We start from the raw sequence: 15950 nt of genomic DNA, 5'->3' as shown, positions 1-15950 counted from the left end.
TGAAGGAAACACGCTCCTTTTCTAGGCACTCACACTTCCTCTTCAACCAACCAACCAAGGGATTCATTCATTCATTCAATTGTATTTACTGAGCGCTTACTGTGTGCAGAGCACTGTACTAAGAGCTTGGGAAGTACAAGTTGGCAACATATAGAGACGGTCCCTACCCAACAGTGGGGTCAAAGCTTAGGGATCACTGGTCTCTGGTCTCCCACCAGATAGTGTCAAGACCCCCTGCCCCAAAGCCTCCTCTTCTCTCCCACTCTCAAAAAGCATCAACAGCATGAAAATGACGACGGTTTGTCACCAGAGATGAGCTGAGAAGAGTTTGGGGAAAGGTGTGTACATGGAGGAAGGAGTTATGAATTGGAGTAGGGTGGGGGCGATGGGATTGGGGATTTGGCGGGGGGGGGGGTGATCAATCATCTCGTATAACAAGGGTGTGGGGCTGGTACCTCCACTTTCTTCTCCAATTGGAGCTGTCAGCAGGAGTTCTTGTGCCCAAGAGGGTGTAGCTTTTCCCCAGGGTTCTGGCTCATGTTGATGTGATCTCAGAAAAACAGAATTTACACTTGTCCTTTGTCAGTCCCTGCCAACCCTTCCACAAGCATACGAAAACTCAATTCAGCAAAGCTGGTGGTTTTATTCACGCAACTGAGGTTCTCACGGGAGCTGGATCCACGGCAAAGAGTTCACGCCCTCCCTGCATATTTAGAGTCAAAAAGGCGGGTACCGTTCAACATTAACTCTTTATTGTGTTGCATGAAGTACCTACGCGCTGCAAGGATGTACTGAACCATCCCCGTTTCCAAAAACATCATAAAGGCGTCACCCCCTATCTCGGCAGAAGCCTTGTGAGTAACCGGTGCCCTCCTTAAACATCCCAACCCGTCCTTGGCAGATAAGCATTTATGATATATAGAGACAAAGGTAAAGTCGAGTATTACGAGTTGCTGTCTCAAACACACACGCGCGCGCGCACACAAAATTTACAATGGACCATCAGTGGACACAAGCCAAACCACAAACTTGTTGATGCAATCCCTATAAAATGTAGACTCTGTGATAAAAAGCCAAAGGCACATAAAAATATATCTCAACTTTAAAAATAATTTAGTTACAGTAAATGCTCCGCCTTTGCCATCTTCACCACAGGTCCCCCGACAGTCCGAAACTGCGGATAGAGATATCCAGACTGTAAGCTCGCTGTGGGCAGGGAACGTGACTACCAACTCTGTTGCATTGTATTCTCCCAAGCGCTCAGTACAGTGCTCTGCACAGAGTAAGCGCCCACAGATTGGTAATGAACGACAGGTGAACAGCAGGAAGGCTGGATTCAATAAGCAAGAGATTTGAGCCTGGAGGATCGGCGTGCAGGCGAAACAGAGAAACGGTCCACCTCTCAAGAAAGAGGCCCGGATGTTAAATAACGGTGAAAGTAATAGCGTCCCACCCCTCATTCTGAACACAGCCCAGCTGGAAATCCCGGAGAAAAATCAGCACGGAAAGGTTTCCTCAAAGCGAGCGAGTCGGCTGGTTTTGGCCCGAGCCGGATTCCTCACGCGTGTGTACCCACCAACGCCGGATCTCATCCAACCCAGGCAAGAAACGGGATTAGACTTGTTTCCTCTTCTCGCCGGGAGAGTTTTACCATATTGCAAAGGTGAAATACATAAGTAAAAAAATATTTTGTTGCAACACTCTTTAAGAAAACCCGTCAGACCACTGGAAAACAGCCGGTGAGGCCTCTTTTCAGTCTGTACTTTTCAGCCTTCTGTTTCTTCGCCGCTGCGGCTGCCCTCCTGTCCCCCTGAGCTGCGCGGCGGGGATGGAGTGGGGGGCGGCAGGGCGGTCGGTCCTACGACTTATTCTTGTCCATGACGTTCAGGACTTCGTCCAGCAGCGAGGGCCCGAGGTCGAGCTGCAGGGAGAGGAGCGAGCCGGTCATCTCGGAAAGGGACGGCTCCGATTCGGACTTGCCCTTCCCGAGGCTTCCTGGGAGGGGGCCGTCGTCCGAGAGCTCGTCGGTCAGCCAGTCGACGTACTGGTCGGAGAGGGTGGACGAGGGGCTGTCCCGCCCGTTACTGTACCGGGAAGCGACGCCGTTCGGCTTCCACGGGGCGTCGGACCGCCGCGACGTCGCGTCCGCCCCCGGTTGGCTTTTCTCCTGTAGCTTCTCTTCGGCGACCGGCTCGCAGATCAGTCTCGGGAGCCTGCCAGCGGCCAAGGCGTCCGTCTGGGAGTTAAATGTCACAGGGGAGAGCAGGGGCAGCGTCAGGGCTTGGGACCCGCCGATGGCCGGCAGGGAGATGGCGTTTTTGAGCACGGGCGAGGGGGTTTCCGTAAACACAGAATCCGAGGTGCTGTTGGCTCTCAGGAACTCGTTGTGGGCCGGGAACTGGCCGATTCTCGTCTTCTCCTCCCGACTTCCGGGCAGGAGCTCGTAATTGCCTTGGAGAAACGAAATGTCGCCGAAGACGTCGTGGTGGCCCTCTTTCCCGATGTGGATCGTGTGCCGGAAGTCCCCCAAAGGAGGGCTGATCATGTCCGGGGACAGGATGTCCCTCAGTTTGAATTTCTTCCCTTTCTTGTTGTTGGCCGCTTTCAGGTAAATCGGGGTCTTGGCTGGCATTTTTGAATGCTCGAAGCTGAGGAGAGTCTTCTCGGAGAGGAAGGAAAAAGAGCCGCTTTCTTCCCAGAGTGAGCACTTCCCCTCTGGTAGGTTCGCAAAAGTTCACGGGGTCACATTATTTTCCCAGATGCAGAACGGGGTCTTTGGAAGTCCAAAGTGGACAGAGGTCTGGTCAAGTGTGAGGGACTCCACTAGAAACTTTCCTGAGGTTCCCGGCACGGCGCACGTGCCGGGGGAGACAGCCTCAGCGTCGGACCGCTTCCGGAAACGTGGGAACGCCTGTCGGAGACACAAAGCAGGTGATCATTAGCTGGCTCTCCGTAGCCTGCCCAGTCTAATTCTCACAATGAAAAGCAGAAAGCAATAGTCCTGGCACCTCCAGCCTGCAATCGATCAGTAGTATCTACTGAGTTTTTACTGTGTGCCGAGCTTCTACTAGGCACTTGGAAGAGTGGTTGCCTATCAATCAATCAATCAATCGTATTTATTGAGCACTTACTGTGTGCAGAGCACTGGACTAAGCGCTTGGGAAGTACAAGTAGGCAACATAGAGACAGTCCCTACCCAACAGTGGGCTATCAACCTTTGCATGAAGCAAAAACTCCTCACTATTGGCTTCAAAGCTGTCCATCACCTCGGCCCCTCCTACCTCACCTCCCTTCTGTCCTCCTCCAGCCCAGCCCGCACCCTCCGCTCCTCTGCCGCCACTAACCTCCTCACTGTACCTCGTTCTCGCCCGTCCCGCCGTCGACCCCCGGCCCACGTCCTCCCTCTGGCCCGGAATGCCCTCCCTCCACACATCAGCCAAACTAGCTCTTTTCCTCCCTTCAAAACCCTACTGAGATCCCACCTCCTCCAGGAGGCCTTCCCAGACTGAGCCCCCCTTATCCTCTCCTTCTCCTCCCCTCCCCATCACTCCCACTCCCTCCCTCTGCTCTACCCCCTTCCCTCCCCACAGCACTTGTGTATATTTGTACCTATTTATTACTCTATTTAGTTTATTAATGACGTGCATATGTCTATAATTCTATCTATTTTGATGGTATCAACACCTGTCTGCTTGTTCTGTTTTGCTGTCTGTCTCCCCCTTCTAAACTGTGAGCCTGTTGTTGGGTAGGAACTGCATATGTTGCTGAATTGTACTTTCCAAGCGCTTAATAAAGTGTTCTGCACACGGTAAGTGCTCAATAAATACGATTGAATGAATGAATACAACAGAGTTGGGAGACACGTTCCCTGCCCACAGGGAGTGTTTGGTCTAGAAGAGGTGTTAACCTTTATGACAGTTATTTCTGTCAGTAAACAGGATTTGTTTGATGAAATACATTAAGCGCTTACTATGTGCCAGGCACTGTCCTAAGCGCGAGGGTAGATACAAGTTAATCAGGTTGGACACAGTCTGTGTCCCACATGAGCCTTGCAATCTCAATCAGTGAAGCAGCGTGGCTCAGTGGAAAGAGCCCGGGGTTTGGAGTCAGAGGTCATGGGTTCGAATCCCAGTTCCTCCAATTGTCAGCTGTGTGACTTTGGGCAAGTCACTTCACTTCTCTGTGCCTCAGTTACCTCATCTGTAAAATGGGGATGAAGACTGCGAGCCCCACATGGGACAACCTGACCACCTTATATCCCCCTCAGTGCTTAGAACAGTGCTTTGCACATAGTAAGCGTTTAATAAATGCCATTATTAATTAATTAATTAATCAATCCCCATTTTGTAGGTGAGGTAACTGAAGCACTGAGAAGTGAAGTGACTTGCCCAAGGTTACACAGCTGACAAGTGGTGGAGCCAGGATTAGAACCCAGGTCTTTTGACTCCCAAGCCTGTAGTCTTTCCATGAGGTAATGCTGCTTCCCTAACAAAAGGTTCACTCGCGTGGCTCAGTGGAAAGAGCCCGGGCTTGGGAGTCAGAGGTCATGGGTTCTAATCCCGGCTCCACCACTTGTCTGCTGTGTGACCTTGGGCAAGCCACTTAACTTCTCTGTGCCTCAGTTCCCTCATCTGGAAAATGGGGATTAAGACTGTGAGCCCCCCGTGGGACAACCTGGTTACCTTGTATCTACCCCAGTGCTTAGAACAGCACTTGGCACATAGTAAGCGCTTAACAAATACCATCATTATTATTATCAGCGTGGCTCAGTGGAAAGAGCCCAGGCTTTGGAGTCGGAGGTCAGGGGTTCAAATCCCAGCTCCGCCAATTGTCAGCTGTGTGACTTTGGGCAAGTCACTTCACTTCTCCGGGCCTCAGTTACCTCATCTGTAAAATGCGGATTAAGACTGTGAGCCCCCCCGTGGGACAACCTGATCACCTTGTAACCTCCCCAGTGCTTAGAACAGTGCTTTGCACATAGTAAGTGCTTAATAAGTGCCATTATTATTATTATTATTACTACAAGGGCTGGTTAGGGTCAATGACCTGGGTTTTTGGGCACACTTTAGAACTAAACGTGGATCCCTGTCTGTCCACTCTATTTCCAGCCCTTCACAGATCAGCTTCCTCCAGAGAAACTGCTACCATCATTACAAGCACGGGACTCCACTAAATGAGTTCTTAATCTAGAAGGAAACGGGAGGGTGAATATTATTTCTCTTTTGTTCCTTCCTCCCTTCTAGCATTTTGAGCTGGCGTGTCTTTTCTGTGCTGGGCATAAAGTGTAGCAACATGCAAAGGAGGAATATGGAGAGCTATAAGGAAATAGAAAAGGCGTTCAACATCAGAGGTCAGCCAGACGTGGAGGGAACGAACCAGAACAGGCTTGCTATGAAATAATCTCAAAAACTCCTCCTTGCTTAGCAGGAAATAAAACATCTAGACTGTGAGCCCACTGTTGGGTAGGGACCGTCTCTATATGTTGCCAACTTGGACTTGCCAAGCGCTTAGTACAGTGCTCTGCACACAGTAAGCGCTCACTAAATACGATTGATTGATTGATCTTGGCAGTCAGCTTCTCCAAACTTGCAGTGTAGTAATGCGCATGCGTCGCGCTCTCTAGGGCTGAAGATATAGCTTTGGGGACTATATCATTCATTCATTCATTCAATCGTATTTTTTTATTGAGCGCTTACAGTGTGTAGAGCACTGTGCTAAGTGCTTGGGAATGGGATAGTATGTTGTATATTACAGTATAGTATAGTACAATATAGAGAAGCAGTGTGGTTCAGGGGCAAGAGCCCGGGCTTTGGAGCCAGAGGTCAGGCGTTCAAATCCTGACTCCACTGCTTGTCAGCTGTGACCTTGGGCAAGTCACTTCACTTCTCTGGGCCTCAGTTCAATCTGTAAAATGGGGATGAAGACTGTGAGCCCCGCGGGGGGCAACCTGATCACCTTGTAACCCCCCAGCGCTTAGAACAGTGCTTTGCACATAGTAAGTGCTTAATAAATGCCATTATTATTATTATTATTAATAACTGACTCCTGAATACTTCATCTAGACTGTAAGCTCCCTGAGGGCAGGAAATGTGTCTACCAACACTGTTTTCTCCCAAACGTATAGTGCTCTGCACACAGTAAGCACTCAATGAATACTACCCATTGATTGATTCACCTATCTTCTCCTCAACCACTCTTACAGATCAATCAATCAATCGTACTTATTGAGCGCTTACTGTGTGCAGAGCACTGTACTAAGTGCTTGGGAAGTACAAGTTAGCAACATATAGAGACAGTCCCTACCTAACAATGGGCTCACAGTCTAAAAGATCATTTTCTATTAGCTATCCCAGCTCAAGAAACGGGCATTCTCCTCCCAACATCCGGAAGCAGGGCACCCCAACTAGACCGTGAGCCCGCTGTTGGGTAGGGACCGTCTCTATATGTTGCCAACTTGGACTGCCCAAGCGCTTAGTACGGTGCTCTGCACACAGTGAGCGCTCAATCAATACGATTGAATGAATGAACGAACAAGGACCTCTGGATCTCGCTGTCCCTAACCCGTCAAGAAAGCCCATCTCAGAAAGGTTCATCTCCAAAAACCTTAGACCGTTAGTCACTTCAACTTGCGCGTTAGCTTGAGAAGAATGAAAAAGGTGGGCTGGGTGGAGAGGAGGGAGTAGACGGATAAGATTATAGTGAAGCACGGTGGCTCAGTGGAAAGAGCCTGGGCTTTGGAGTCAGAGGTCATGGGTTCAAGTCCCGCCTCCGCCAATTGTCAGCTGGGTGACTTCGGGCAAGTCACTTCACTTCTCTGGGCCTCAGTTACCTCATCTGTAAAATGGGGATTAAGACTGGGAGCCCCCCGTGGGACAACCTCATCACCTTGTAACCTCCCCAGCGCTTAGAACAGTGCTTTGCACATAGTAAGCGCTTAATAAATGCCATCATTATTATCTTCTAGACTGTGAGCCCACTGTTGGGTAGGGACCGTCTCTATATGCTGCCAACTTGTACTTCCCAAGCGCTTAGTACAGTGCTCTGCACACAGTAAGCACTCAATATGATTGATTGATTGTTGGGTAGGGACCGTCTCTATATGTTGCCAACTTGTACTTCCCAAGGGCTTAGTACAGTGCTCTGCACACAGCAAGCGCTCAATAAGTACGATTGAATGAATGAATGAATGAATGGAGGGAGAGAGAAGAAATATAGTATCTGAGCCCCCACTGGGTACAGTGCTTTATACTAAATAATGAGTTAGTACAAAACAAGCAAGTTCACTCATTCATTCAGTCGTATTTATTGAGCGCTTACTGTGTGCAAAGCACTGTACTAAGCACTTGGGAGAGGACAGTGCAACAATAAACAGACACATTCCCTACCCACAGTGAGTCTAGAGTCTAGAGAGGGAGGCAGATATTAATAGAAATAAATAACAGATAATAGAGAAGCAGTGTGGCTCAGTGGAAAGAGCTTTGGAGTCAGAGGTCACGGGTTCAAATCCCGGCTCCGCCAATTGTCAGCAGTGTGACTTTGGGCAAGTCACTTCACTTCTCGGTGCCTCATTTTCCTCATCTGTAAAATGGGGATTAAGACTGTGAGCCCCACGTGGGACAACCTTGATTACCTTGTATCCCCCCAGTGCTTAGAACAATGCTTGGCACATAGTAAGCGCTTAACAAACACCAACATTATTATTATTCCCTGTGCCTCAGTCCCCTCATCCGTAAAATGGGGATTAAGACTGTGAGCCCCCTCGTGGGACAACCTGATCACCTTATAACCTCCCCAGTGCTTAGAACAGTGCTTTGCACATAGTAAGCGCTTAATAAATGCCATCATTATTATTATGGTGCTGTGGGGCTGGGAGGGAGGATAAATAAAGGGAGCAAGTCAAGTGTCATGTCCCTTGGCCACAGGGCAGTAAAAAGAGTAATCAGGATAAATAACTGAATAAACATATATCCATAAGTGCTGGGGATGTGTATTAAAACAATAATAATAATAACAATAATAATCGTGGCTTTTGTTAAACACTTACTATGTGCCAGGCACTGTACTAAGTGCTGGGGTGGGCATGAGCAAATTGGGTTGGACACATCCCTGTCCCACATGGGGCTCATAGTCTCAATCCCCATTTTACAGATGAGGTAACTGAGGCACAGAGAAGTGAAGTGACTTGCCCAAGACCCCACAGCAGACATGTGGTGGAGCCGGGATGAGAACCCAATTAGACTCTAAGTGCTAACGTTCCCCCTTCTAGACTGTGAGCACTGTACTAAGCGCTTGGGAAGTCCAAGTCGGCAACATATAGAGACAATCCGACCTACCCAACAATGGGCTCCCAATCTAGAAGGGGGAGACAGACAACAAACCAAAACATACTATTGTATTCATTCATTCATTCAATCGTATTTATTGAGCGCTTACGGTGTGCAGAGCACTGTACTAAGCGCTTGGGAAGTACAAGTTGGCAACATTGTAGTTTCCCAAGCGCTCAGTACAGTGATCAAGCTAGCTCTCTTCCTCCCATCAAGGCCCTACTGACTGCTCACCTCCTCCAGGAGGTCTTCCCAGACTGAACCCCTTCCTTCCTCTCCCCCTCGTCCCCCTCTCCATCCCCCCATCTTACCTCCTTCCCTTCCCCACAGCACCTGTATATATGTGTATATGTTTGTACATATTTATTACTCATTTATTTATTTATTTTACTTGTACATATCTATTCTATTTATTTTATTTTGTTAGCATGTTTGGTTTTGTTCTCCGTCTCCCCCTTTTAGACTGTGAGCCCACTGTTGGGTAGGGACTGTCTCTATATGTTGCCAACTTGGACTTCCCAAGCGCTTAGTACAGTGCTCTGCACACAGTAAGTGCTCAATAAATAGGATTGATTGATTGATTGATCTGAGCACAGTAACTGCTCAATAAATAAGACTGATTGATTGACGGATGTAGAGAGGAATGGGTAACCACTGAAGCTTTGTGAGGAGCAGGGAGATGTGTGCAGGAAATTTTAGTAAAATGACCAATCCATCTCACCTGTGGAAGCGGGCTGAATGGGACTAATAATAATACGAATAACTGTAGTGCTTACAAAGTACCAAGCGCTCGACTAAGAGCTGGGGGAGGTACACCATAGTAAGCGCCTAACAAATGCTATCATTATTATTATTACACCAGCGTGGCTTAGTGGAAAGAGCTCAGGCCTGAGAGTCAAAATACCTGGGTCCTAATCCCGGCTCCGCCACTTGTCAGCTGTGTGACCTTGGGCAAGTCTTTTCACTTCTCTGGGCCTCAGTTCCCTCATCTGTAAAATGGGGATGTAGACTGTGAGCCCCACGTGGGACAACCTGTATCTACCCCAGTGCTTAGAACAGTGCTTGGCACATAGTAAGCGCTTAACAAACACCAACATTATTATTATTATTATACCGTAATCAAGTTGGACACAGACCCTGACCCTAGAGGGGCTTACAGTCTGAGGGGGAGGGAGAAAAAGTACTTAATCCCCAATTTGCAGATGAGGAAACTGAGGCCCGGAGAAGTGAAGTGACTTGCCCAAGGTTACATATCAGGAAAGTAGCTGAACTGGGATTTGTGGCTCGGTGGAAAGAGCATGGGCTTTGGGTTCGAATCCCAGCTCCGCCAACTGTCAGCTCTGTGACTTTGGGCAAGTCACTTCACTTCTCTGTGCCTCCGTTCCCTCATCTGTAAAACGGGGATTAAAACTGTGAGCCCCCCGGGGACAACCTGATCACCTTGTAACCTCCCCTGCGTTTAGAACAGTGCTTTGCATATAGTAAGCGCTTAACAAACACCATCATCATTATTATTATTATTAGAACGAAGTTCCTCTGACTCCAAGGCCTGTGCTCTTTCCATTTAGACTGTGCGCCCGCTGTTGGGTAGGGGCCGTCTCCATATGTTGCCAACTTGTACTTCCCAGGCACTTAGTACAGTGCTCTGCACACAGTAAGCGCTCAATAAATATGATTGAATGAATGAATGAATACATTGTTTTTCCTAACTTGTGCCAAAGGCCACTTTACTCCCTGAGGCGACCGCTGCTAACTCCTCTGGACATTTCTCCCTCCCCAAATTCACTACTTCATCTGTCTCTGCCCCACCTAAAAATAGCCCCAGCAGCTGAGCAGCCAAGGGAGGAGTTGACTGGGCTCTCTCGGGGAGGGCAAGGATTAGGAGAAGAACTTTAGCCCAAAGTTTTCTCCCCGGGCTAGAGCTGAGAACTGCCCACATCTCTGTTTTTCACAGATAAAGCTCACAGCTCTTTCCTGCCCTTCTCACCAGAGAAGGCCCTGCAAACCATCCGACCAGGAGAGTGCCGTCTATTCAAGCAACCCCGGCATTCGGGCTTCAGAACGGAACATATGAAGTCAGGACCCCGGAGCCCCCCAGGCACTACACCAATTGCCAGCTGTGTGACTTTGGGCAAGCCACTTCACTTCTCTGGGCCTCAGTTACCTCATCTGGAAAATGGGGATGAAGACTGGGAGCCCCCCGTGGGACAACCTGATCACCTTGTAACCTCCCCAGCGCTTAGAACAGTGCTTTGCACATAGTAAGCGCTTAATAAATGCTATTATTATTATTATTATTATTATAACTCCACCCCTGACCAGTGCTCCAGTTGGGGAGTGGGGCGGGGTGCATTCTCTAACACAGAGGGCATCCCCATGCCCATGGCCCTTGCCCTGCAAAGGACAGCTGATCTGTCAAAGATGTAATAATAATGATAACAACAACAAAAATAATAGGAGAAGCAGCATGGTGCAGTGGCTAGAGCATCCAGCGCTTAGAACAGTGCTTTTAAGCGCTTAACAAATGCCATTATTATTATTATTATTATTATTATTATTATTATTATTATCATGGGACTAGGAGTCAGGTCATGAGTTCTAATCCTGGCTCCTCCACTCCTCTGCTGTGTGAACTGGGGCAAGTCTCTTCATTCCTCTGTGCCTCAGTTAACTCATCTGTAAAATAGGGATTGAAACTGTGAGCCCCATGTGGAACAGGGACTGTGTTCAACTCGACCTGCTTGTAGCCACCACAGAGTTTAGTACAGTGCCTGGCACATAGTAAGTGCTTAACTTTTACCATTATTATATATAATAATAATAAAAATTGCATTTATTAGGTGCTTACTATATGCAAAGCACTGTTCTAAGCGCTGGGGAGGTTACAAGTTGATCAGGTTGTCCCACAGGGGGCTCACAGTCTTCATCCCCATTTTACAGATGAGGGAACTGAGGCACAGAGAAGCAAAGTGACATGCCCAAAGTCACACAGCTGACAGGTGGCGGAGCCGGGATTTGAACCCATGACCTCTGACTCCAAAGCCCGGGCTCTTTCCACTGAGCCATGCTGCTTCCTATATATAATATAATACATACGGGCTTTGGAGTCAGAGGTCATGGATTCAAATCCCGGCTCCGCCACTTGTCAGCTGTGTGACTTTGGGCAAGTCACTTCACTTCTCTGGGCCTCAGTTCCCTCATCTGTAAAATGGGGATTAAGACTGTGAGCACCCCCCCCCCCTCCGTGGGACAACCCGATCACCTTGTAACCTCCCCAGCGCTTTGAACAGTGCTTTGCACATAGTAAGCGCTTAACAAATGCCATTATTATTATTATTAATAATAATGATATAATATATTAGGTTATTATATCATTATATATATGATATATTATATCATTATTAGTAATAATAATGGTATTTGTTGAGCACTTACTAATAATAATGGTATTTGTTAAGTACTTACTATGTGCCAAATACTGTTCTAAGTGCTGAGGCAGTTACTAATCAGCTAATCAGATTGGACACAGTCCCTGTCCCACACAGAGCTCCCAGTTTAGGTAGGAAGGAATAGGATTTAATCCCAATTTTAGAGATCATCATCATCATCAATCATATTTATTGAGCGCTTACTGTGTGCAGAGCACTGTACTAAGCACTTGGGAAGTACAAGTTGGCAACATATAGAGACAGTCCCTACCCAACAGTGGGCTCACAGTCTAAAAGGGGGAGACAGAGACCAAAACCAAACATACTAACAAAATAAAATAAATAGAATAGTTATGTACAAGTAAAATAAATAAATAAATGGAGTAATAAATAAATAGAGTAATAAATAGAGTAATAATGGGATGAGGAAACTGAGGCACAAAGAAGTGACTTGCTAAGCATGTGATTGACAGAGCCAGTAGTAGAACCCAGGCCCTCTGTCTCTTTCCACCAAGCCACAATGCTTCTACAAGCAGAAAAGGGGGAGGAACAGTGGGGAAAGGAAAGGGAAGGAAAGCATTGCCTCTCTAGCTGGGTGCATCCCATCTTTTTTTTTTTTAATAGTATTTGTTAAGTGCTTACTCTGTGCCAGGCACTGTGCTAACTGCTGGGGTCCGACTTGTACTTCCCAAGCGCTCAGTACAGTGCTCTGCCCACAGTAAGCGCTCAATAAATACGATTGAATGAATGAATAATCAGGTTGGACGCTGTTCATGTCCCGAACCGCATTCATTGAGCGCTTACTGTGGGCAGAGCGCTGTACTAAGCGCGTGGGAAGTACAAGTCGGACCACAGTCCACAGGATATTTTGCGAGAACATTGAGCAGCTTCTATGGTTTTCACGGGGGTTGGCATTTCAAGAGGCCCGCCCAGAGAACACACATACCCCCTCCCTCAGTATGCCATGACGACAGAAGGCCTGCTTGGCTTAGGGCTATTTATCTGGGGCACGGTTGTGGGGAGGGAGACTTTCTGGATGGTTTGTCAAGCAGCGTGGCTTAGTAGCTACAGCATAGGCCTGGGTTCTAATCCCGGCTCTGGCACGTGTCTGCTGAGTGACCTTGGACAAATCACTTCACTTCTCTGGGCCTTGATTCCCTCATCTGGAAAATGGGGATGGAGATTGTGAGCCCCGTTTCTAGACTGTGAGCCCACCGTTGGGTAGGGACCGTCTCTATATGTTGCCAACTTGGACTTCCCAAGCGCTTAGTACAGTGCTCTGCACACAGTAAGCGCTCAATAAATACGATTCAATGAATGAATGAATGAATGAATGTGGGACAGAGACTTTGCTTAACCTGATTAACTTAATAATAATGATGATGGCATTTGTTAAGCGCTCACTATGTGCAAAGCGCGGTTCTAAGCACTGGGAAGGATACAAGGTGATCAGATTGCCCCACGTGGGGCTCACAGTCTTCATCCCCATTTTACAGATGAGGTAACTGAGGCCCAGAGAAATGAAGTGACTTGCCCAAAGTCACACAGCTGACAATCGGATTTGAACCCATGACCTCTGACACCCAAGCCCGGGCTCTTTCCATTGAGCCACGCTGCTTCTCTACCCTAGGGTAACTTGTATCTACCCTAGTGCTTAGAACAGTGCTTGGCACATAGTAAGCACTTAAGAAGTACCATAATAATAATAATGATTATTATTATTAATAAAGAGGGAAAAGAGCTGGGGCGGGCGGTGAAGATGCCAAAACTGAAAAGCAGAGTATTCTGGCGAGGAGGATGGGTTTGGGAGACGCAAAAAAGCAGAAAGGCGATTTTTGTTTTCATTCTCCAGCGTCCTGCCACTTTCAAAAATGCTCTTTTAAGCAATCTGGGGTGAAAATACAATGAACCTCACTCTGCAGCTCCAGTAATCCCCATAATACGCTGGATTGTTGGCTAAACACTTGGCACCTTTGACTCCATGGGGCCCTTATCTTATCTGTGATCTCTCCCCCTCAAATCTATGGACACACACTTGATTTCATCAGCAACGGGGCTCCAGGCTTTCTCCTCCCGTGCTTCAGCTCGCCTCCCTCTGCCACTCCTTGACTGCCAGTCTCTCCCCACATCCCAAGTGACCGTTTTAAACTTTATCGCCATAACCCCGCTCACCTCTCCAAGCTTATCTGCTCTTTCAGCCCCTTCTTTGCTGGCCGGGTGCCATGTCTTCTCTGAAGTTTCCTTAAGACCCTAGCTGATAGGAAAGCAGGGCTCCAGTTTGAGCTGGACATCCCTACCCTTCTCTTTTGAGAAATAAAGGGCCAGGCTCTTTATCCTCGCAAATCCTTCCTTCTAGACTGTGAGCCCACTGGTGGGTAGGGACCGTCTATATGTTGCCAACTTGGACTTCCCAAGAACTCTGCACACAGTAAGCGCTCAATAAATACGATCGAATGAATGAATGAAATGGAAATAACCCCTGGAAATCTCCTTTTGTCCTTCGTTCTGGAAGTTTTAACATTGATTCGCCCCCAATTTCCCCAGCTGCCGACTGAAATCTCTCTCTCCTTCAGCCGCCTGTTCCACGTCAGCCTCTTGGGCACAGCCAGGCACGAGAGGCACATGGCTTCCCAGCCCCGCTGCTGAGGGGGAAGAAGGGAGCGTATATCCCGGGACAGCCCAACTTGAAGGCCGGGGATGTCCTGGGAAACCGTCACTGGGATGAATCCATCGAATCCTAGAACACCCCTAAATCCAGGCTGCCTCTGGGTACCATGGCAGTCAAGAGGGATGTGGCACAGTCTTGATCTCAGGTAAGCAGGGCTGTCCACCAATTGGATCTGGGGGATCTATCAGATGATGGGGATTAGGAGGAAGGGGTGGATCGCATGCCAGCGCTTCCCCTGGGTGGTAGCCAAGATTCCCAAAGTGAGCTTCCCAAAGTAAGCGCTCAATAAATACGATTGATGATGATGATGATGACTTAGAGACTTCCACTTCCAAGGGGCCGACAGCCTGGGAAACAACCTTGGTACCCACCATTTGGTTGACTTTGCTATTTCTCACCAGAGCGACGCATAGATCATCATCATCATCATCAATCGTATTTATTGAGCGCTTATTGTGTGCAGAGTACTGTACTAAGCACTTGGGAAGTACAAGTTGGCAACATATAGAGACAGTCCCTACCCAACAGTGGGCTCACAGTCTAAAAGGGGGAGAGATCCCAAACGCTTTGCTGTTTATGTACTTATTTATTTTTAATGGTATTTGTTAATTGTCTACTGTGTACTGGGCACTGTACTGAGCGCTGGGGTAGATACAAGCTGAGTTGGACACAGTCCATGTCCCATTTGGGGCTCGCCGTCTTAATCCCCATTACAGGTGAGGTAACTGAGGCACAGAGAAATGAAGTGATTTGTCCAAGGTTACACAGCAGACAAGGGTGGAATTGGGATTGAGAAGCAGCGCGGCTTCATGGAAAGAGCCCGGGCTTTGGAGTCAGAGGTCATGGATTCGAATCCCGGCTCTGCCGCTTGTCAGCTATGTGACTTTGGGCAAGTTGCTTCACTTCTCTGTGCCTCAGTTACCTCATCTGTAAAATGGAGATGAAGACTGCAAGCCCCCCGTGGGACAACCTGATCACCTTGTAACCTCCCCAGCACTTAGAACAGTGCTTTGCACATAGTAAGCGCTTAATAAATGCCATTATTATTATTTATTATTATTAGAACCCAGGTCCTCTGACTCCCTGGCCCATAATAATAATAATAATAATAATGATAATAATAATAATGACTTTTAGACTGTGAGCCCACTGTTGGGTAGGGACTGTCTCTATATGTTGCCAACTTGTACTTCCCAAGCGCTTAGTACAGTGCTCTGTACACAGTAAGCGCTCAATAAATACAATTAATTGATTGATTAATAATGATGGCATTTATTAAGCGCTTACTATGTGCAAAGCACTGTTCTAAGCGCTGGGGAGGTTACAAGGTGATCAGGTTGTCCCACAGGGGGCTTACAGTCACAGGCCCATGTTCTTTCCACTAAGCCATGCTGCTTCTGAGGACAACCGGAAAACTGGTGTCTTCAGGGTCCCGGGAAGGACTTGCCATTTTAGTTAACCAGGCAATAATAATAATGATAATGATAATAATAATAATGATGGCATTTGTTAAGTGCTTACTATGTGCAA

At 47.8% G+C, this 15950-nt stretch overlaps 1 protein-coding gene across 1 annotated transcript in view; it reads right to left on the bottom strand.

Annotated features, from left to right (window-relative positions):
* Positions 1 to 730: 730 nt before the first annotated feature.
* Positions 731 to 15950, bottom strand: part of CDC42EP3 (CDC42 effector protein 3) — a 55849-nt gene continuing 40629 nt past the window's right edge. The window contains exon 2 of the mRNA XM_038752443.1: positions 731 to 2911. Coding sequence (XP_038608371.1) covers positions 1859 to 2632 — 774 coding nt within the window. The 5' untranslated portion in view covers positions 2633 to 2911 and the 3' untranslated portion in view covers positions 731 to 1858. The remainder of the gene's footprint in view (positions 2912 to 15950) is intronic.

The sequence above is a fragment of the Tachyglossus aculeatus genome, chromosome 1 (genome assembly GCF_015852505.1).
Source record: "Tachyglossus aculeatus isolate mTacAcu1 chromosome 1, mTacAcu1.pri, whole genome shotgun sequence".
Classification (NCBI taxonomy): Eukaryota; Metazoa; Chordata; class Mammalia; order Monotremata; family Tachyglossidae; genus Tachyglossus; species Tachyglossus aculeatus.
Note: the sequence above shows the minus strand (reverse complement) of the source record. Positions and strands in the feature narration are given on the sequence as shown.